Source organism: Labeo rohita, chromosome 5, assembly GCF_022985175.1.
Source record: "Labeo rohita strain BAU-BD-2019 chromosome 5, IGBB_LRoh.1.0, whole genome shotgun sequence".
NCBI classification, from domain to species: Eukaryota; Metazoa; Chordata; class Actinopteri; order Cypriniformes; family Cyprinidae; genus Labeo; species Labeo rohita.
Genome location: NC_066873.1, coordinates 13,902,649 through 13,926,449, shown reverse-complemented (window position 1 = coordinate 13,926,449; position 23,801 = coordinate 13,902,649). Strand labels below are relative to the sequence as shown.

General features: G+C 34.2%; 2 protein-coding genes across 3 annotated transcripts; one reads left to right on the top strand and one right to left on the bottom strand.

The window, feature by feature from the left end:
* The first annotated feature begins 152 nt into the window (after window positions 1-152).
* On the top strand, window positions 153-10,085 carry inpp5e (inositol polyphosphate-5-phosphatase E). 2 transcript variants are annotated; one of them, XM_051111233.1, is made up of 11 exons: window positions 153-506; window positions 2,364-3,210; window positions 5,780-5,903; window positions 5,988-6,085; window positions 6,161-6,285; window positions 7,132-7,251; window positions 7,368-7,475; window positions 7,561-7,722; window positions 7,838-7,953; window positions 8,037-8,173; window positions 9,771-10,085. In XM_051111233.1, the coding sequence occupies exons 2-11, from the start codon at window positions 2,420-2,422 to the stop codon at window positions 9,904-9,906; spliced, it is 1,917 nt and encodes a 638-aa protein (XP_050967190.1). In that variant the 5' UTR covers window positions 153-506; window positions 2,364-2,419; the 3' UTR covers window positions 9,907-10,085. The 2 variants fall into 2 exon arrangements, with proteins under 2 accessions (XP_050967190.1, XP_050967189.1); XM_051111232.1 differs by having other exon boundaries at window positions 153-534.
* Window positions 10,086-10,881: 796 nt separating this feature from the next.
* On the bottom strand, window positions 10,882-18,388 carry pmpca (peptidase, mitochondrial processing subunit alpha). The gene is made up of 13 exons (XM_051111037.1): window positions 18,321-18,388; window positions 17,816-18,018; window positions 17,646-17,725; window positions 17,456-17,538; window positions 17,264-17,358; window positions 15,556-15,656; window positions 15,211-15,474; window positions 15,043-15,135; window positions 14,832-14,950; window positions 13,837-13,927; window positions 13,704-13,766; window positions 12,298-12,442; window positions 10,882-11,888 (listed from the first exon to the last, which is right to left on the bottom strand). The coding sequence occupies exons 1-13, from the start codon at window positions 18,365-18,367 to the stop codon at window positions 11,719-11,721; spliced, it is 1,554 nt and encodes a 517-aa protein (XP_050966994.1). The 5' UTR covers window positions 18,368-18,388; the 3' UTR covers window positions 10,882-11,718.
* Between the last annotated feature and the right edge of the window lie 5,413 nt (window positions 18,389-23,801).

Below are 23,801 nucleotides of genomic sequence, written 5' to 3'. Positions count from 1 at the left end.
TTTTGAGCAAATAAGTGCTCATAAATTTATGAGCATAAGAGACTTATTAAAAAAAAAAAAACATTAAATATTTTTTATATTATTTTATGTATATTCAGCAAAATATATTTTTTCCAGTAGGCTGCTTTAACTCACTAGTAGTATAATACTTTTCAAACTAACAACACGAGAGCTAATGAGAGCTAAAAGTTTGGATCTAAACACTAGAGGGCAACAGAGCGTTACTGTCAAAAAGATCTGTTTGAATGCCAAACATTTTTAAACTATTTTTTATTTATTGTTATTATTATAATAATAATTATTATTAATACATAACACATCCTTCACAAAAAAATATCAGTATAGTGGGCTGATTTTTAAAACACTAAATTTGGTTTCCACAGTCTTGTTTGTGAAAGAGAAAAAAAAGAAATGCAAGATGGCGCTGTTTCATAATACACTCCCGCTGACTGCCAGCACACCCTCTTGATTAGTTGTTGGTTGCCTGGCGTTGCTAAGGAAGTCAAGTAAGTTTGCTTCTTCAGCGAACTGGAGGTAACGGAGAGCTATTTCAAGCTCAAAATATGTCATTTTATTTTTCACACAAATGTATATTTATGTTTTACGAAGATAAAAACATTACATCATGAGTGTAGCGGTGCCTAACAGATGCGTGACCATCGTATGACATCAGTGAATTTAACATCGCTGTGAGGGGCAAAGATTTCAGTCAGCTGGAGTCACTTATCAGAATAGTTCACTATTCGTGATTTTAGTCTTAGTTTAAGTTCACGCTTGCCCGGAGGTTATTTTTTAATAATAGTTGCGTTGTACAGTAAAGTTGTTAGTAGTAGCCTATTGGTTGTTGTTGATAATATTGTTAATTTACGACGCCCACTTAATACATAGATGTCTGTTGCTAAATAGACATTTTCATAGATGTTTAAACGATTATCAATCCGTTGATGTTTTTCATAGTTTCATGTAGAATTGCAACAACTAACTGTTTATGGATTGTCTGTGTTTCAGTAAAGCAGTCCTCCACTTACCATCTATGAGCTGCTAACATCAAATTGTTTTACTGTAATATTACTTAAACATCTATTAATTATATTAAGCCGAAATGTGTGCTAGATGGTCAGCAGACATGTTAAAATAAATTAGAAATACTTTACAAGATGTATGTTTCTGATCTACCTTTTTCTAATTAAGTACAATGTAATTTAATACAATGTATTAGATTAAATTTATTAGTAATTTAGTACAATGACAAATAAGAGTAAAACTGTATCGTTAAAAAAGTCTTATAATATAATATTGTATGATACGAAGCATGAAAATATGTATACACTACCAGTCAAAAGTTTTAAAAAGATTTTTAATGTTTTTTAAAGAAGTCTGAATGTTTAGCATCATTACTGCAGTCACGTGATCCTTCAGAAATCATTCTAATATTCTGATTTGGTAATCCAAAAAGCATGTATTATTTATATTATTATTGTTGTTGTTATGTTGAAAACAGCTGAGTAGAATTTTCAGATTTCTTTCAATAAAAAGTTCAGAAGAACAGCATTTATCTGAAATAGAAATCTTTTGTAGCTTAATTGTCTTTATTATCACTTTTGATCAATTTAAAGCATCCTTGCTAAATAAAAGTATTAATTTCTATCATTTTGTCTAAAAAATAATACTGAAAGCTTTTTATTTCTAGATCTTTCTATTCCTCAAAGAAGGAAGAAAAAATGTACTCAGCTGTTTTAAATATTAATAGTAGTAAAAATAACAATAATGTTTCTTTAACAGCAAATCAGTATATTAGAATGATTCTGAAGGATCATGTGACACTAAAGACTGGAGTAATAATGCTAAAAAATTAGCTTTGATCACAGGAATAAATTACATTTATAAAATATATTTAAATAGAAACAGTTATTTTAAATACTAAACATATTTTAAAATGCTACTATTTTTGCTGTACTTTGGATCAAATATATGCAGGCTTGGTGAGCAGAAGAGACTTCTTTAAAAAACATTAAAAATCTTACTGTTCAAAAACATTTGACTGGTAGTGCATGTAAAATGTGTATTTAAGGAAGGGATCCCTTGCAGTATGTAAAAATGAAGAAAACAGCAACAGCAGAACAACTTACATTTTTCTGCTGAAATTTAAAATTATTGAGACTTTTTAAATTTGATATTTATAGTTTAACATTTATATTTTAAGCCACAATGCATAATGTAGACCTGCACAAAATATAGAATGTGCATACTGGGCAAGATTAATATCGCTTAATTAAGCAATATGTGAAATATTGTTTAATGGAAATACGTAATTGACTTATGAATCAGAAGTCATCAAAATAATCCCCTTTCTGTCTCAACAGCATGTAATCATCTGAGTACCATGGGACTTGTTCACATCTAAAACCAAGTCAATAGGATGAGTGAGCATGGAGACAGCATCGTCCCGTTTAACCCTACAGAACTCAAATCAGGAGAAACAGCTTGTAAAACAGACATTACTGTTCTAAGTGTAGACCTGAGGACAGACAAGAGCAACAAGGAGGAGCTCAAAGACATCAAGAAGCCATATGAAGGTACCAAACTACTTCAGGATGAGCATAACAAGGATGCCAAGCTTAGTCCGTTTCAGCCTCGTCCTCCCTCTCTTCCGAAACCCGTGGGATTGGGAATGGGGGGTAAAAACATCTCATTTGATGATAAGGTGAGGGGGAGAAGATTAAGGAACAGCCAGGAGAGTCTCACCGACCCGGGCGAGACAGGTTCTTCCACCGATTCGCTTAAAGAAGACATCTCTTCAAATGGCCAAGGCCTTGCATCCGGGCGTCCACTCGATCTCCCACCCATGGAGACACCGTCGTTCAGGATTAGGAACGGTAGCTTCTCCGAGACGGACAATGAGCATAGTGAGCCAAATAAAGAGCGTTTGAAACCGTCCCGAATTATTCTGTCCCCACTGCAGCCCACTGGCACATATCCTCCTCTGGAGAACAACGCAGGTTCCACGTCTTTAAGGACAACTAATCGGATTGACAGGGATTGCTTGGATTACAGTGCGGTGGGGAGAAGGGGGCGGTCGGAGAGGCTTCAGAGGAATCTGAGCGATAGCCGGCTGTTGGACACCATGGTGTCAGACAATGTCTCTGTCCATTCCATGAAGTCCACCTACAGCGTTCTGAACCCCATCAGACCCCGCGATGTGAGGAACAGGTGAGTGTTTTTTTTTTTTTTTCTTAATTTGTTTCTTCTTTTCTACAGCTTGTTTGGATCTCCATCTTCAACTTCAAGATCACATGATCATGGGCTGATGTGGCATCTTCATTACCTCCTAAAAAGAACCTTTTTGTTTATGTGAGCATTTTTGTGTAAATGCATGAACCATATTATGTTTTAAGTTTCACAAGGAAGTAGATCATGATTAATGTTACTGCAGGAATGAGCACAGGCGCTTGCCAGAGTAAGTTGCTACTTACAGAATCACCTGAACAGCTTTAGTTGTGGGAAGTGAAAAGTGAAGCTGGACGTTTATAGAGAGACTGGAGAGGAAGGGTGAAGCAGTGTGAATGCAAAGGGGATTAATGGATCAGTGAGATGCTAGTTCAGCAACTGTCAAACTGCATCAGGAGAACATACATTCAAGTTCTGCTTGAAGGTGACATTATATATGTATGGGCAATATGAAATACAAAATCTAATTATTAGACCATTTATATCTTTAATAAGGTGATAATTCACTCAGAAATGAAATTGCCATCATTACGTCTGTATGTCATTTTTAAACCTGTATGGCAGTGGTTCCCAGCCAGGTTCCTGGAGGTCCCCCAACACTGCACATTTTGCATCTCTCCTTTGTCTGACACACCTGTTTCAGGTCTTGGACAGAGATTGTCGACTATTGGGAGATGAGAGTCTGTATTACTACTGGAGAAAGTGTAATGGCCAACTTGGACCACGTGTGTCTTGATAACCAATCACATTACAGCCTTGATGTCATTGAATTTCAGTTCAGAGTTGTGCGACACTCATTCGCCGTTTACAGATATTATAGGAATGAATGGGAAATGCCGTAAGCTGAATGGCACCTGTCACAAAAAGTCCAAAACCTCTATTAAAACAACCTTTTTTGGTATAAGCTCTAAAAATAGTGCAATCCAAAACTATTGTTTTGTGTAAAACGTGTTGAAGATTAGCCAATAGGCTGTCAGTTTAATAAATGGTAAGCTATTTCCTCAAAATAGCTGTTTATTTAACGTAGTGAAGCCTCTCTTCCATTGACATCTATTCAAAAAAAAAAAAAAAACAGTGTCTGGTCTCCTTTCCTGCACTAGCTGATATGTTTTTTTTGGCTAAAGGTTGCAAGCTTGCCTTCCAGTGGCGTTGTCTTGGAGTCTCTACTAATGAGCTGATGATCTGAATCAGGTGTGTTTGATTAGGAGACATGGAAAATATGCAGTGTTGGGGGACCTTCAGGAATGTGGTTGTGAATCACTGCTGTATGGTTTTCTTCTGTGGAACATCAGTGGAGATGTTTTGAAGAATGTTCTCACTGTTCTTTTCCATCCATGAGATTATATTGTGATTGAGGGAGCATACACAAGACAATTGAAAAATATGGCCAGTAATTGAGGTAATCAGTGTGTAAAAGGGAAATGAGCATGAACGATTAAATACCCAGTCCATATTATCTACTGTATACAATATTAGCTCATACCAATAAATGAAAAATTCTCTAATGTTGACTGATAACCAATAAGTTTCTGATATATCAGGTAACCGTAATTGTATTGTTTTTTTGTTTTGTTTTTTAAAGTAATTGTTTATACCAAATATGAATCTCATGAAGTTAGTGTTTTTAAGCATTTTACATTTATTCCAAAAATAATAACTCAAGGCAGTAACAGTTTAAACTATGTATTTTATTTGTGAACTTATTTTTTAATTTTTTTGGATTATCAGTTATCAGAGCTCAGTAAATATTGGTCACAGACACAGAGACTTACTTTAAATTTTTACCAAGCTGATTACTCACTAAAAACTCCCACAGATCATGTTTTCAGGCCGTGTCAGGCAGGGTTGCCAGGTTCTCAAAACAACACCCGCCTAATTGCTACTCAAAAGTAGCCCAATGGCGTTTTGAGGAGGGTCCCCCGTTAAAAATTGTCTTCTGGGGGGTAAAATAGACATTTTTTTAGGCCGGGTTTCCCTTGTAAAATGAGTGTTCCAGGGACTAAATATTATGTTATTGAGGTCGCTTCAACCCGTGGATATGAAAACAACCAGCGGCAGCAGTGTTAAAGTAGCCCAATTCCATGGGAAAACTGCAGACTTGGCAACACTGATTTCAAGTCTTGTTTTGACATAAGAAAGTGGTTATATGTAAGTGTGTGAGTTGTTTACTTACTTTTTAAAATTAGTCTTCACCTCAACGCCATTATATTGTTTATTCAGACCGAATAGACGAGAGAAATGCGGACTCCCGCTGTAAGTTTACCTGCTGATGTTGCTGTTGGACAGTGTTACTTTAGAAGTGATTGGTACACTTTTTAATGTCGTGTTTTGTAATATTGGTGTTGTTTTACTTTTGTACAATAAATTGTTTTGTCATCCAATATTTTGAGGAGGCACTGCTGCTCTTGCCTCCTTGGAGGAAACGGGATATATATGCCCACACACATCAAAACATTTGATTATGTAACAGATGCTAGAAGGAGCTTGTCTCAAATCTTTTTTTCTTATTTATTGTTTTCCTAAAAAATTTCCTGCCTGCTTATTGTTTTAGGAGCTTTCTGGAGGGCAGTGTTTTGGGTAACGGTGCCTTGCTGGGGGCAGAAGAGCTAGACCGCTACTTCCCGGAGAGACGGCTGGGTATCTACGTCGCCACATGGAACATGCAGGGAGAGAAGGTGTGGACCAGTGCTGTCATTTCTAATGAATTGTTTGTTTAAGTGCATAGCAGCTGTAGCCTTAGCTCTTACTCTTGGTCTCAGGGGCTTCCATACAACCTAGATGATCTGCTGCTCCCAACCGACACAGACTTTGCACAGGACGTCTACGTTATAGGAGTTCAGGAAGGATGTCCGGACAGGTAAGATATATATTTTTCTTTTTTTTTTTGTCTTCTGATACTCAGCCCATTTACTCTCTTCATGTTTGTCCACAGGAGGGAGTGGGAGATCCGCCTGCAGGAAACTCTTGGACCATATTACGTGATGCTGTATGCTGCAGCCCATGGGGTTCTCTATCTCACTATATTTGTCAGGAGAGACCTCATATGGTTCTGTTCAGGTAAAGCTTGTTTTTTTCCCCTTCAAATTAATATGATATATGTTATGAACCTCTGTTCAAAAGTTTCGGGTCAGTAAGATTTTTTTAATGTTTTGAAAAAAGTCTGTCATGCTCACCAACGCTGCATTTATTTGATCAAAAATATAGTAGAACAGTAATATTTTGAAATATTATTAAAATTTTAAATAACTGTTTTCTATTTGAGTACATTAAAATGTAATTTATTCTTGTCATTATAAAGCGGAATTTTCGGCATCATTACTCTTCCAGGCTTCAGTGTCACATGATCCTTAAGAAATCATTCTGATATGCTGATTTGGTGCTCAAGAAACTTTAGTGTTATTATTGTTCAATTATCAATGATAATATCAGTGTAAGTTCAAAAGAATAGCATTTATTTGAAAAAGATATTTCTGTGACAAGACATAGTCCTGTCACTTTTAATTTGATCTATTTTGATTTCTTTATTGTTACTTTGCTAAATAACATTTCTTTTTAACAATATATAATGTAATGTAAATGTAGTGTAATATAATATAATATAATATAATATAATATTATGCAATATAATATTATAGCAATGCATATCACTAATCAAAAATTGTTTTGATATATTTACGGTAGGAAGTTTACAAAATATCTTAATGGCACAAGATCTTTACTTAATATCCTAATGATTTTTGGCATAAAGAAATCAATAATTTTGTCCCATACAATGAATTGTTGACTATTGCTACAAATATACCAAATATGCTGCTTAGAACTGGTTTTGTGGTCCATATAATATAATATAATATAATATAATATAATATAATATAATAATTTGGTCTTTTTCTGCCACTACAGAGGTGGAACATGCTACAGTCACAACTAGAATTATATCTCAGATTAAGACTAAAGGAGCTGTGGGTATCGGCTTCACTTTCTTTGGGACGTCCTTCCTCTTTATTACATCCCATTTCACCTGTAAGTGGAATATTTCATGAAAATCTTAAGTAATTTAATAAATGTTTATAACGACTATTGCATTCGATTTATGCCCAGCTGTTAATAAAACGCAATCATCTTTGTATTTGTTTCAGCTGGAGATTCCAAAGTATATGAGAGGATCTTAGATTACAACAAGATCATAGAAGCTTTGGCTCTTCCTAGAAACCTTCCTGATACAAACCCTTACCGCTCCACAACTTGTGAGTGTTTCTGCACTTGTCATATTTAGATATTTTATTATGTATTTATTTTCTTGTTTATTCTCCCTTCTTTGTTTATTCTCAGCTGATGTCACAACCCGCTTTGATGAAGTCTTCTGGTTTGGAGATTTTAACTTCCGCCTAAATAAAGCCAGAGGAGAGGTGCAAGCCATTTTGAATCAGGATGTGGGCGCAGATATGAGCCCACTACTACAACATGACCAGCTGTTGAGAGAGATGAAAGAAGGCAAGTTAGATGCAAAATTACAGTCCTGCGTAATTAATGCATATGTTTCCTTCAAAGAAAAAATATTCATTCTTTGTACTCTTAACAGGAAGAATATGTGTTTGTGCATTTATAGGTTCCATTTTTAAAGGATTTCAGGAAGCATCTATTCACTTTCCTCCCACATACAAGTTTGACATCGGTTGTGATGTATATGACACCACCACAAAGCAGAGAACACCCTCATATACAGTAAGCTTTCTTGCAGATTGCATGAGAATACATCACTGTATACCCTTTAGTACAGTTATTGATTTTTCCTCATTTGTTGACAGGACCGGATTCTTTATCGAAACAGACAAGCAGATGACATTAAAGTGATCAAGTATACATCTTGCTCGTCCATCAAGACATCAGATCACCGGCCTGTCATCGGCATGTTTCAGGTCAAACTTCGTCCGGGTAGAGATAAGTAAGCATTTTTTTTGCCATGAATTTTACAGTAGCACTTGCACTTGTTTCTTCTAATTGAGTAGTCATCTAGAAAAGTAGTTGTAGGTTGGTTTATCCGAAAATGAAAATTCTGTCATCATTTAATCACCCTCATATTGTTCATCTTCGACTTTTGTTCATTTTTGAAACACAAGATATTTGATACATGAAGATATTTTTAATAAAGCCTGACAGATTTCTGTCCATCCATGCCATTGAAATGTTCATGATTCAAAAATTTCATAAAGACATTGTAAAAGTAATCCATATAAATGAGTGGTTTAATTCCAGTCTTCTTAAGAGACATATAACTGATTTAATTTAGGCTCATATTTACTCATATTTAACCCTCTGAATGGTACGAAACTTAGTAAGATTTTGGCACTTACTATGTGAACACACACACAGACAAAAAAAAAAATCATAGACATGATTTGAAAAGGTTAAATGATTCTGAAAAAAAAAATCACACTTTAAGGAATTGGAAACTAATTTCACCTAGTGGAAATGTGTGGTACTGCGACCAAACAAAACCTTAAAGCTCATTTTTTGATGACGTCAACCTTAAATTTGAAACACATTTTGTTTGGATTTTTGGTTTAGATTTTCCACAGCTGTCCCACAAATTCTTTGGTTTCTCAGCATTTTTGTGTATTTGAACCCTTTCCAACAATGACTGTATGCTTTTGAGATCCATCTTTTCACATTGAAAACAACTGAGGGACTCATATGTAACTATTACAGAAGGTTCAAACGCTCACTGATGCTCCAAAAGGAAACACAATGCATTGAACAGAATGAACGTGTACATTTTTCTAATTTTGCCTAAATATACTTTTTTTTCATTTTGTACTGCCCTTCAGAAGCTACAGAAGATACTTACATGTTTCCCAGAAGACAAAATAAGTTAAATTTACAGATCTTCAAATTCAAAAGCTTTTCACCCCAGGCTCTTAATGCATTGTTTTTCCTTCTGGAGAATCAGTGAGCGTTTTAACCTTCTTTACTAGTTGCATATGAGTCCCTCAGTTGTCTGCAGTGTGAAAAGATGGATCTCAAAATCATACAGTCATTGCTGGAAAGGGTTCAAATACACAAAAATGTTTAAAAAAAAAATCTTATTTTTGTAAAATAATTAACATTTTGCAGATTCTGCAAGGTGTATGTAAACTCACGACCTCAACTGTAAGTTGGAAATTTCATTTTCAAGTCTGTGCTCAAAAAGTGTTTAATGGCTAATGAATGGATCATAACTGTTGCATAAATATAATTTAGTGCCATAATATCCCCTACAAATACAAAACATTAAATTAAAAAAATATTATTTTTATTAATATTAAAATATTATTGAAAAAAATGTGGTTATTTTTGACCTCCTGTTACATTTCAAAGCAAATGACATGTAAAAGGCACACCTACTATCACCCTACAAAACAAACCATGCAATTTATTCTAGTAAACAAGCAATTTATCAATTTACAAAATGGAATGTAATGCTTTTTGGTCTGTTTATGTTTCATGGTACGTTTTTCATGTATGTTTGATAAACCACTAAATCAGTGTATCATCCTCCCCAGCATTCCTTTGGGTGCTGGGCAGTTTGACAGGAGCCTGTACCTCGAAGGAATCCGAAGGAGAATCACCAGAGAGCTGAAAAAGAGAGAAGCAGCCATGAAAAACCAGAATAACAGCACGGTTTGCACCATATCCTGATCTGGGGCCAGTGTGCGACAGCCATAGGGTGCTAAAACTGATCATTTCAAACCGAGGTACTGACTTGGAAAGCTGGACTTTCAGGACCAAAGGATAACTCGGTACTACGGATGTCAAGTGCACAGTCCCTCGGCTGGACGTTTAGCAGCTAGTGTTGGAACTATAAAATATTATATAAATCTGTAAATTATACTGACCGGAGTAAACGAAGTTAACTGTACTGTACATCCGTTATTCCTAATTCGTTTTTTGTATTATTTCATATTCCGGTATTTAACTTGCAAGCCGAAAACAGTCTGTTCTGTGTATGGTTGACAAACAACTGATAGTGTTTCATGGCCTTGTTAAACCATTAGCTCACCTTTAACTGATACTGTAAACACATACCAGTACCAGGTAGCTAATCCTGCTTGTTTTATTGGCTCCTGTGTCTCATTTTTGACAAGTTACCTAACAACATGCTAACAGTTATACTCCTTTATAAAGGGAAATGTACTGTAGCATCATTACCAGCAAAATGAGGGAGAATTTGTGTTAGCAGCGGTTTTTATTTATGGATTGTCATCTATAGGTCAATACGGTATCATGTAGAGTGTGCAAAATCTAAGGAGGCACAGACTATACTTGAGTTCACTGCCTTAAAATAGCAAAAAAAAATCAGCTTACTTGATGTCAAGTGCGATATACGTATGAGAGCAGGAACGACCATAGTATTGGTATTGCTTGCGCATGGATCTCAGTGACTGTGGTGTAATAGTAAGTCACGCATTCACATCATGAATTTCAGTTCTGTTTGTACTGAAAGTGCCTGCGATCTTTCTCATGATTGCCTCAGTGACTTCAAATACATTCTGCTGTTTAAAACCAAATAATAGCCTGTTATAAATGTTTGTTTACTATGTAAAGTAATACAAAAACTCAAACTTGTGGTGTTATTTCTTGCTTTCAATTACACATTCTGGACCAAAGAAAAAATACACAAAAGATCACTTTTATTTTTTAAGGGAAGATAAAGGTTTTTGCTTATGACAGATTCAACCATTGCCATCACAGGCGACAATGAATAAAATGGATCAGTAAACTTGTACACATGAAGTACAAGGGAATAAATATATTCTTGAAGGGTAATCCAACACAAACAGCTAAACATACATTATTTTGAAAAAAAAAAACCCACTGTTAATTAGTCATCAGAGTTTCACGTTAACAGTGATTTAGCAAGAGAACAGAGGATTATTATTATATACACTGTTTTCACTGTTAGGGTAAGGTTGTGTGGAGCTTTCTGAAAAATGACATGATGTGTGGAATATCATTTGGGTTTGTCCAGCTTTACACAGGAAATCAGACTATGAACAACAATGCAGAAATGTGAACAAATAGCATGTAAAATTGTGTGAAATTAGCACATTATTTTTCTTTTAAATGAGAGTTCAACAACATCATGTAAAATAATGCAATGGTGTGTGAATCTACACTCAGCTATCACCCCAGCATTTAAAATTTAAGGGACAGAAGATGTTTTGAAGAACCAAATCCACTGGAGTCCATTGATTTACACTGTATGAACAAAAAAACCCAGCACCTTTCAAAATATCTTCTATGTTCCACAACAGAAAGTCCTACAGTTTTTAAATGACATGAAGGTGAGTAAATAATGACAATTTTTGAATGAACTACCGCTTTAAAGTCACGTTTTAAACGGGTGAAATGCAACCACAGTCTTTCTAACATTGCACTTAAATTCCATTCAGTAATATTTGTTGGGACAGTTCTCATGTTTGCCTCTAGATGGCGCCAGCTGTCTGTCTCCTATCGGAACAGGCGGTATATGCGAGGCAGACGTCCGTCTTTACTCGAGAGAGCGGCTTGAATGTCCTCGTAGGAGGGCAGCTCTGTCAGATCTCCCAGCGCTGCTACCGCAGGCTTACTACGCAGCATTTTTGTTGTAACTCTCTTTATGTCACTGGCTGTAACGTTACCTAAAACAAAGGAAAAAAAAACCTGTTAATTTACATCTTTAGCAAAGAGTCTCCAGGAAAGAACATTTTTTAATGTAAATAACAGATCATTTCACTAGATAAGACCCTTCTTCCTCGTTTACAACCGCATTTGGGATCGTTTGGAGCCGCATTTAAATTGCATTTTGAAAGTTCAAAATTGGGGCACCATATCAGTCCATTATATGGAGAAAAATACAGAAATGTTTTACTCAAAAAACAATTTCTTTACGAATGAAGAAAGACATGACCATCTTGGATGACAAGGGGGTGAGTACATTATATGTGAATCTTTGTTTTGAAAGTGGACATCTCCTTTTAAATGAATAATTTACAAGCTAAAATAAGCGTTTATACAGGCTGTATACTCCGCAGTACCAGCAGTACTTACTGATGAGCTCACACAGTTCATGCGGCAGCTTCCTCTTGCCTGTGGCAAGTACTTGTCGACCTACATCTTCAAAGATGACCGGTCGTGATTCCAGATTCATCATGAGCATGGATTTCAGCTGTGTCTTCGCTCTCTCTAGCTCCATCTGCACAAGTGAGAAATTTCAGGTTATGTACGCAACAAATTTACTGTGAGTAACAACCACGCCCTTTTCACAAACTGTGATGATGTGTGATTACAGTTATAAACATAGTAAATCTAGCAAATTTGTAACATTTTAATTTTTTGAAATGTAAGATACATTAATTATACATAAGACTATACTTTGTTATATTACTTAGTCATTACATTTCAGAAAACAATGTTCAGACCACTCAGTCAAGCTCTTAAACAGATAGTTTACCCAAAAACAAAAATTCAGTCATTAATTACTCATCCTCATGTCGTTCCAAACCTGTAAGACCTTTGTTCATCTTCAGAACACAAATTAAGATTTTTTTTTTGATGAAATCCAAGAACATTATATTATGGTTGAACCACTGATGTCACATGGACTATTTTAATTATGTCTTTACGACCTTTTTGGGCCTTGAACGTGTCAGTTGTGTAAGTGTCTACGCAGGGTCAGAAAGATCTCGGATTTCATCAAAAATATCATAATTTTTGTTCTAAATTTGCATCTCCAGTATATGTATCTTGAAATATTCATTTTTTTTTGCACTGCATGCAGCATTTACTGCCATGATTTGTGACCCTGGACCACAAAACCAGTCATAATGGTCACTTTTTTGAAATGAGATTTATACATCAAATAAATAAGCTTTTCATTGATGTATGGTTTGTTAGGATACAACGATATTTGGCTGAGATGCAACTATTTGAAAATCTGGAAACTGAGGGTGCAAAAAAAAAAAAAAAAAACTAATTACTGAGAAAATCGCCTTTAAAGTTGTCCAGATGAAGTTCTTAGCAATGCAAGTTTTGATATATTTACAGTAAGAAATTTGGAACATGACCTTTACTTAATATCCTGATGATTTTTGGCATAAAAGCAAAAAAAACAAACAAACAAAAAAAAAAAAGATAATTTGACCCATACAGTGTATTTTTGGCTACTGCTACAAATATGACTAGTTTAATAATCCAGGGTCACAGTTCAGACTTTTTGCCATGATTTAAGACTTTTTTTAAGGCCTTAATTTGTGGAAGTGTGGATTAAAACATTTTAAGATCCACAAAAACCCTGTTGTATCATTTGCTATTGTAGAAAATAGAAACAAAAAAGAAATATTGTAGTTTTCATTCACCACCATAGATGTTTACCCAACTATGAAAGCTTTGCTTCTGAGAACCCTGGAAATGTAAAAATGGTCCATAGCAAAGGAAAAACAAAAGGAAGGTCTTACTTCTCCTGCTGTCCCAGTCATCTGAATGAACTCCCTTGTAATGATCTCCACCATTTCTCGCACCTAAAAAAAATAGTTTAAAATAATGCAGTGTATAGTAGTAATATTTAGCACATAAACCTAACTACAGTACCTGTCTAGGGTCTGCACTTGCATGGATACACAGCAGACCACTATCTTCATAGCTGTGGTGGTACGACGTAGCATTGTACATCCAGTGATGCCTGTACAAATGACAACAAATTGCTGAAAACACATTAATTATGTTTTTTGAGGGAAACATTTCAGGATTTTTCCATGGACTGATATGGTGCCCCGAGTTTGAATTTCCAAAATGCAGTTTAAATGCGGTTGTAAACTATTTTCCCAGCCAAAAAAAGAAGGGTCTTATCTAGCGTAACGATCTGTTATTTTCATAAAAATAAAACAATTTACATACTTTTTAATGTTAAGCTCTCATCTTGTCTCACTCTGCCTGGACTGTTTTTTTCGATTCATGACAGTTAGGGTATGTCGAAATACTCCCATCTCATGTTCTCCCTCAACTTCAAAATCGCCCTATATGGCTGTTTTACCTTTTTTGTTAAGGGTGTTTGATCTTCTTTGCATGTTCACTTTGCAAAGACGTCAAAGTGTCAAAACGTCTGCAGTGATGTAGATGATTTTGAAAGGATCGTTTGAAGTTGAGGGAGAAAATACGATTGTAGTTTTTCAACATACCCTAACTGTCTTGAGCCAGAATACACAGTTCAGGCAGAGCAAGGCAAGACAAGCATTTGAGATTAAGAAGTATATAAATTGTATGATTTTTATGAAAATAACCGATCGTTACACTAGATAAGACCCTTCTTCCTCGGCTGGGATCATTTACAACCACATTTGGGATCGTATGAAGCCGCATTTAAACTGCAATTTGGAAGTCCAAAATCAAGGTACCATATCAGTCCATTATATTGAGAAAAATGCTGCAATGTTTTCCATAATTTCTTTACGACTGAAGAAAGAAAGACATGAACATCTTGGATGACAAGGGGGTGAGTACATTATATGTGACTCTTTGTTTTGAAAGTGGACTTCTCCTTTAATAACAGCAGAGCATTTGTAAAGCATGAATAGATGATGCCACACCTGTTGAGTACATTAAGGTAGAGACGGGTGAACATGCCTTTTCCAGGCCCTCCGGCAGAGAAGGAGCCTCCGCCTCCCATCATCATATTGAGGACTGCAAAAGGGATGAAGTCATCCTCCTAAGTCACAAACAAAAAAGACTTGTGTCAGCACACAGCCAGTTACAGCAAGCATGAAATTGAACTGATTTGCTTTAATGCATGTAACAAACCAAAAAGGAACAGCTCTGCAGCCCAATCATGATGTGTGTTAGTTCAGGAATGGGTGTTGGACCCAAACTCACATCTGACATGTCCTTCACCATCTGACAGAAGACAAACAGCTTAGATTAAGCAATTCAGGAATCTTTAAAATACCAAATGATGTCAAATTCACTCACCTTAACAATGCCACCTGTGTATTGTGCTACAGATCGGTCGACGTTGGCAGGTGTGCTCACACCCCATACTGGTTTAACATTTAGGAGATACTTCCGAGCACACTGAACAAGCTGTTCATGTTCAATCCCAACCCCGGCCAGCACCATACGCTCTGGACAGTAATAGCTCTGTAGGTACTTATGAAGCAGCTTCCTGTCGATCTTCTCAACATTTTCAGCAGGGCAGAAGCGAGGCAGGCCCACGGTGTTGCCCCTGTATGCAGCCTAAATATTGAAGAGTTAATCAAATAAGACTTACAAACTCCTTTTAATGACCTGCAGCCAAAAGTATTTAGTCATACTCACAGCATGAATCATTTCTGTTAGTAAAGGCTCAGGGTCAGGTCTCATGTTCAGATCCTCCAACTCAAACCGAACAGCCATTCTGGTCATCTCAATCTCCTCATCTGAAGACATAAATGACAAAAATCTGGAATATAAAAACTTTTCAGTCTTTTGAAGTCTCTTACGCTAACCAAGGCTGCATTTATTTGATTAAAAATACATTAAAACAGTAATATTGTGAAATATTATTAGAATTTAAAATAGCTGTTTTCTATTTTAATATGTATTTAAAACATAATTTATTAATGTAATGGCAAAGCTGAATTTTCAGCCTCATTAATCTAGTATTCAGTTTCACATGGTCCTTCAGAAATCATTCTAATTTGGTGATTTGGAGGCTCAAGAGACATTTTTTTTTTTGTGTTGCTTAATATTTTTTTGTGAAAACTGTACTGCATTTCATCAGCATTCTTCAATGTATAGAAAGGTCAGCATTTATTTAAAATGTATTTAAAATGTAAATGTCTTTACTGTCACTTTTCATCATTTTAATGCATCCTAGCTGAATAAAAGTATTAATTTCTTTTTTCCTCTCACTTACTTGGGGTTTTCAGCACTGATAGCATATTAGAATAATTTCTGAAGGATCACGTGACAATATAAACTGGAATATGTTTTTTAAAAACATTTTTAAATACATACACTACAGGTCAAAAGTTTCTGAACAGTAAGATTTTTAATGTTTTTGAAAAAAGTCTCTTCTGCTCACCAAGATACAGTAGAGTACAGTACATTTATTTGATCAAAAGCACAGTACATTTTCAAATATTTTTACTTTATAAAAATTTATTCCTGTAATTTCAAAGCTGAATTTTTAGTGTCATTACTCCAGTCGCATGATCCTTCACAAATCATTTTAATATTCTGATTTGCTGCTAAAAAAAAAAAAAACGTTAAAAAAAAAAAAAATATTATTATTATTATTATTATTATTATTATTATGTTGTTAAAAAAAATGCAGAGTAGGTTTTTTTTAGGTTTCTTTGATCAATATAAAGTTCAGAAGAACAGCATTTATCTCAAACTGAAATCTTTTGTAACATTATAAATGTCTTTATCATCAATTTAAAGCATCCTTGCTAAATAAAAGTATTAATTTCTGTAATATATATATATTAACGGACTCCAAGCTTTTGAATGGTATGGTGTATAATGTTACAAAAGCTTTTTAATTCAGTTAAATGCTGATCTTTGGATCTTTCTATTCATCAAAGAATCCTGAAAAAAAGTACTCAACTGTTTTAAATATTAATGATAATAATAATAATAATAAATTGTTTATTCAACAACAAATCAGCATTTTAAAATGATTTCTGAAGGATCATGTGACACTGAAGACTGGAGTAATGATGCTGAAAATGTATCTTTGATCACATGAATAAATTACATTTTAAACTACATTCAAATAGTAAAATAATATTTTAAATAGTATAAAAAAATATCACAATATTACTGTATTTGCTGTATTCTGGATCAAACAAATGCAGGCTTGGTGAGCAGAAGAGACTTCTTTAAAAAAACATTAACAGTAAAATCTTTTGACTAATAGCATATATAATATTAACATTACCAATTATGTCAAATGTTTGACCGGTAATGTATCTTTAATGGTTTCAAAGATTCAGTAACATGAACTATTCACAGAATCAGTTGTGTTTCAGATGCTCACCTAATAAACGGGGCTGTAGAACCGCATCTGACAGGAGGTTCACTACAGTATCCAGACCCTTCACTTCAGCTGAAACCGCATACATTGTTGTATCCCTGTAAATGACAGAATGAATAAAGCATGATGAATACAATGAGGTAAACAAAAAAGAAATGGGGGAAAAAAATAAAATAAATTTGTATTTGGACAGACCTGGATGTTTGGCAGTCACATATGCCTCCATGTTTTTCAAGTGTTAGAAGAATTTCATCTTTACTTCCAAACTGGGCTGTAGACTTAAATCAAAGATCGAATTAGATTGGTTTTGTGCATTTAAATCAGTGTCAAAGCAATTTAGTAAAAAAACAATTCACTAAATACAGCTCAAAAAACACTGACTTACAGAAAATGAGAGCTTTTCCAAAAAGTGTGCAATTCCACTGGGATATTTTGCTTCATGACGTGAGCCTGAGTTTACTAAAACTAAAAACAAGCAGGTGACATGCAATCCTCAGTATTCTGTTCAGCTCATTTAAATCAAACAACAGAGCACATGCTATACATTGTACTTACTTCCAACTGTACAGAATTGACCAAATTTGTTCTGAGATGCAACTTTAAGTCCGTTTTCTAAGGTGGTGATTTTAGTCTCGTATTTCTCATGGCCGTCCACAGAGGCGAAGACAGGTTTGGGAATCCCGGGTAGCGGTGTGGACAGAGACACACTGGGATACACATTGCCACTGCTGTACTGCCTGCATACTGCGATGCCATACCTGCAGAAATCACATACAGACTGTACTAACCGCTTCTACAGGTATCTCAGCATTAAACACACATGACAACACTGTTAAATCACGAGCGATAATTATAACATATCCACACCGGTGATTGTAATATTAGCTGTCAACACAGCGTGAAGGAAAGCACGCGAGACTTTGAAGTTTATCACATGTACGTTATCGCTATAACAAACGTACAGACTGAATCTAAAAAGTCAGAGCAAACATGCGGCTCCGGCTCTAATATGTGATGCACATGCTTACAGTACGTGAGTAATAATGACATTAGATCAAACCTCTGTGCTCGGCTCAAGCCCCTTAATCTTGACATGTGAGCAGCCATGTTGGATTCTATTTGACCATGAACGTTACCCGGAAATTATTATTAACACTTCCTACTCTACTTCCTTTGTCGTGTTGCTATGATCTTACAAACAAATGGAAAAAAAAAAAAAAAGGAGTTATCTAAAGTCCGTCCGGTACTTTGATGGTAAATATAAAACAAACTGGTATTTGCACAGTAACAACTATAATATTAGACCGCAAATATTATACATATTACCTTATTATACATACTACATAATAAACATGTAGGGGGAACAGGGTCTAGTTTTTGCAGTCTTACTGCTTTTTAATATTTAATAACTGCTTTCTATTTGAATATATTTTAAAATGTAATTTATTCCTGTGCTCAAAGCTTTTTAGCATCATTACTCCAGTCTTCAGTATCACATGATCCTTCAGAAATAATTCTAATATGCTGATTTGCTCATTATCAATATTTAAAACGGTTGAATACATTTTTTCAGGATTATGTGACGAATAGAAAGATCCAATGATCAGCATTTATCTGAAATATGATGCTTTAAACTGATCAACATGATGATAAAGACATTTATAATGTTACAAAAGATTTCTAGTTCAGATAAATGCTGTTCTTCTGACCTTTTTTTCATCAAAGAAACCTTAACAATTTTTACTCAGCTTTTTGCAACATAGTAAAAAAATATAAAAGTAAATCAGAATACTAGAATTATTTCTGAAGGATCATGTGACTGGAGTAATGCTAAAAATTCAGCTTTAAAATCACAGGAATAAATTTCACTGTTATTTTAAATAGTAAAAATATTTTTTGTATCCAATAAATGCAGGCTTGGTGAGCTGAAGAGACTTTTTTAAACCATTGAAAAACGTACTGTACAAAAACGTTTGACTGGTAGTGTATATATATATATATATATATATATATATATATATATATATATATATATATATATATATATATGTAATAAATAAAATACTTTTCCCTGATGTGTAGTAGCAGTGGATTTTTTGACAACTATTTGTGGCAATGAATGTATTCATACATAACCAGACTTTCAAAAACAAACCTACCAAATATTCACTAAAATAAAAACTACCCTGAGTCTCTAGGACTCACTATCTTACTATCAGTAAAAGCCACTAAAGTACAATAACCAATTTCATGAGATTCATGCCTGACATGAAGTAAATAAGATTATATTTTGAAGATTTCACACTAGTTTAATCTAAAATAGCTTGTGTTTATATAGAACACTGTGTACTTACTTCTTGTAATGAGACCAAAATAAATGGTGCATGAAAATTTGATTGATTTCTAAATGCAGGCATCAGCTCAACCTGCTTTTTGTCCATGGTGACACAACAGTTAGTTCACTGAAAGAAGTGTGCAACAATTTCTCTATTTAGAGAATGATGTTTTTAATGCATTTGATTCTTATTTCACTGAACATATGTTTAACGCCACAAATTACCTATTCATATGAGCTTCAAGATACCATTCACACTCTCAGAGAGGAGAATGCGTACCTACATCACAGACTGAAAAACCTCACGCAGACGCTGCGAGAACTGAAAAAACTTCTGGATCATTCACATGGTGAGAATAATTTATTTCTTCATTTCATGAGCTAATGAAGACCTTTGATAATATATGTGAACGTTGCATGCATTATTTACGTTATTTATGTTGTTATCGATCTCTGTACTTCATTATAAGAGTTTATATTTCCACAGAGTCTGCTGGGAAGCATGATAGTGACAAGTTGCATGCCTGGAATGAATGGATTAAAAATGGTAATATATGACTCCTTTCCAGCACTGTTGAAATCTGAAAAGCTTTCTCATGTTAGGCTGCAGTTTTGATGAACAGCAGTTGCTCTCTTCTGATATAATAGTGAATCAGTGCAGACTGAACACGAGTTTAAGCAAATTGGCAGCTACTGTACTTGAGCCCATGTTATGTATAAAAGTATTGTCTGTAAATGTTGTATCAGAGTAGACTGGTCCTTGCTCAAATGTTACGAACTGAGATCCTGTGTGGTGTTTTTCAGGTATCAGCGCAGAAACTCATCTCATGTTAGAACAAGCTTTCTGCTTACCAGATCTTCATGCCAGTGCTGACTTATATTTCCTAGAAGAAATTATTCTTGTTCTGTCAGGTCTCATTTGGTTTGGGATTCTTCTGATGTAAATACGATTGTAATATTGGAACCTAGCCTTCTTTTCTAACCTTTCTGTTGAATTCTGTTTTCATCAGAAAAGCTCATGCTAATTAAAACAGAATTTGCAAATATTAATGGTAGCAAGGTTTCATTTATAACATTAGTTAACTACATTAGTTAACACAAACCACATTTAGTAACACTTTACAATAAGGTGCCATGTGTTAACATTAGCTAATGTATTAAGTAACGTGAATGCATTCATTACAGTATTTATTAATCTTTGTTAAAGTTAGTTAATAAATACAGTTGTTTATTGTTAGTTCACAGTGCATTAACTAATGCTAAACTTTTGATTTTAATAATGCATTAGATTACTAAAATTAGATTAGATAACTAGGATTATCAAATGCCGTAGATGTATTGTTCATTCCTAGTTCATGTTTACTAAAGTAGTTAACTAGTGTTAAAGGAGAAGTCCACTTCCAAAACAAAGATTCACATATAATGTACTCACCCCCTTGTCATCCAAGATGTTTATGTCTTTCTTTCTGTCTTTTTTTCAGAAATTATATTTTTAGAGGAAAACATTTCTGTATTTTTCTCCATTTAATGGACTGGTATGGTGTCCCGATTTTGAACTTCCAAAACGCAGTTTAAATGCGGCTTCAAATGATCCCAAATGTGGTTCTCTTATCTAGTGAAATGATTATATTATTTTCATTGTAAAAAAATGCAATTTAAATACTTTTTCATCTCACACGTTCATCTTGCCTTTTTCTCCCTGAACTCTGTGTATTCTGACTCAAGACAGTTAGGGTATGTTGAAAAACTCCAATCGTATTTTCTCCCTCAACTTCTAAAATCATTTCAAAATCATCCTACATTGCTGCAGACGTACTGACCCAGTCTTTGCAAAGTGAACATGCAAAGAAGATCAAACACCCTTAACAAAAAAGGTAAAACAGTGATATAGGGCGATTCTGAAGTTGAGGGAGAAAATATGGTCTGAGTTTTTCTACATACCCTAACTGTCATGAACTGGAACAAAAACAGTTCAGGCAGAGTAAGACAAGATGAGCATTTAACATTAAAAAGTATATAAATTATTATTTTTACTAAAATAACCGATCATTACGCTAGATAAGACCCTTTTTTCTCGGCTGGGATTGTTTTACAACTACATTTAGCATCGTTTGAAGCCACATTTAAACTGCGTTTTGTAAGTTCAAAATCGGGGCACCATATTAGTCCAGTAGAGAAAAATGCTGAAATGTTTTCCTCAAAAAATATAATTTCTTTACGACTGAAGAAAGAAAGTCATGAACATCTTGGATGACAAGGGGCTGAGTACATTATATATGAATCTTTGTTTTGGAAATGGACTTCTCCTTTAACTTATAAACCTTATTGTAAAATGTTATCCACCACTTCTACAGCATATATTAATCTTAGTGTACTAATCTATTTTTACTAATCTAATTTTAAATCATAAGTAGTATTTATAAACATTAATTAACACAAATAAAGAAGAAATGTATTTTATTAATAGTATTCATGTACGTGTTACCTAATGTTAACATGTGACCTTATTGTAAGATATTACCATGTAAATAAATAAATAAATAATGCTTTCATATTATGTGTAATCATCTCTATTAAATTGTAATTTCATCGATTATTCATCTGACTTACACTTATTTTAACTTACACTTGTGACCTTATTTAGGTCACAGACCTTTGTGAAATCAAAAAAATAATATACTATAATAATATAACTGTTTATAAAATAATATGACGTGTGCAAATAAAACTGGTTCACTGAGATGTCTACTCACACAACAATTTATATTTGGCACTCAAGAAACAATTTTTATTATTATCAATGTTGAAAACAGTTGTGCTGCTATATCTTTGTGGAAACCATGATCCACTAACATTCAAAAGTTAGTGAGATTGTTTTTTTTAAAGAGAAGTGTAGGCTTAAACCAAATGTCAAACCATTGATTTTCCCCACAAGGAGTCTAAATGCCCCGGATGTTGAGTGAAATCCATGCTAAGAAACTCCTTCAGTGGCTGCATCGTCATGACAAGCATCGGCATGTTTACATCCTGCCAGGATGGCATCTAGCGTTTCTTGACTATGCCGTTTGTATGGCTGAAGTTTCTGAAAAAGATTTCTGGAAAAAAAAATGTTTCCACAAAAATATGATCTAAATAAATCTAATCTTGCATTGATTAGAAATCAGGCTTTACTTTTAGTATTTACTTTTAAACAATTTTCAATTGCTAAAAAAATTCACAAATAATTATGAAAAAAAAGTAAAAAGTAAAACACTGAACAAAACATGGATTTTTTAAAGTAGAAACACTGAAGTAGTATTTTCTAGCAAGACTCCAATAATCTTTACAAAAAAAAAAAAAAAAAAAAAAAGCAACTGCTGAACTGGATGCTTCAGCTGTTTTAGGCATTATTAATAATAAGAAATAAGAAATGTTTCTTGAGCAGCAATCAGCATATTAGAATGATTTCTGAAGAATTACATATTTAAATATATTAAAACAAGAATCAGTTATTTGAAACAGTAATGATATTTCCCAATATTATCAAATAAATGGTGAGCAATTATATTTATTTAACACAACACTTGATTCTGTTCCTGTAGCTGTTAACAAGAAGCTGTTAAGACAAATGTGATAAATTTGTTGCCATCTTGTCATCTTAAGATGATTTTTCGGATTTCAGCTTGTCCATTACAGGTCTTTGTGATTGAAAACGTAAATAAAGAATTAAACCACAGCTTGTGGTCCTGACAAAGATGTTTTCTCTGTTGATTCTGTTTCAGCGCATGAAGAGATTGCTTCTCGCTGATAATTACTGTAGCAACATGAAATGATTCGAAGCCATTCGCAGACTTTGTGTGTTTGATGTTCCACACTGCAAATATCACATTAGCCAACAGAACTGGCCTTTGTTCAGTTAATTAAAATCACCCTCTTGCATAGATTAGAAATCAGGCTATTTGTACTTTAATTTACATCTGATTGTGCTGAATTGATAAAAGAAATGAAGTCGATTTACATTTGCAAAGACTTGCTACATTTTGCCCGAAACATCACTAACTTTCTCTTTATATTCCTAAAATCCTGCCAAAACACTTTACTGTTGTTTCTGCTACCTAACTTATTATGGATTTTATTAGAATAATTATCTGATCTTAAATTATTTTGTTATTTTATTATTGGATTATATTATATTTTATTACATTGATCTTCAGCATGTTTGTTCTT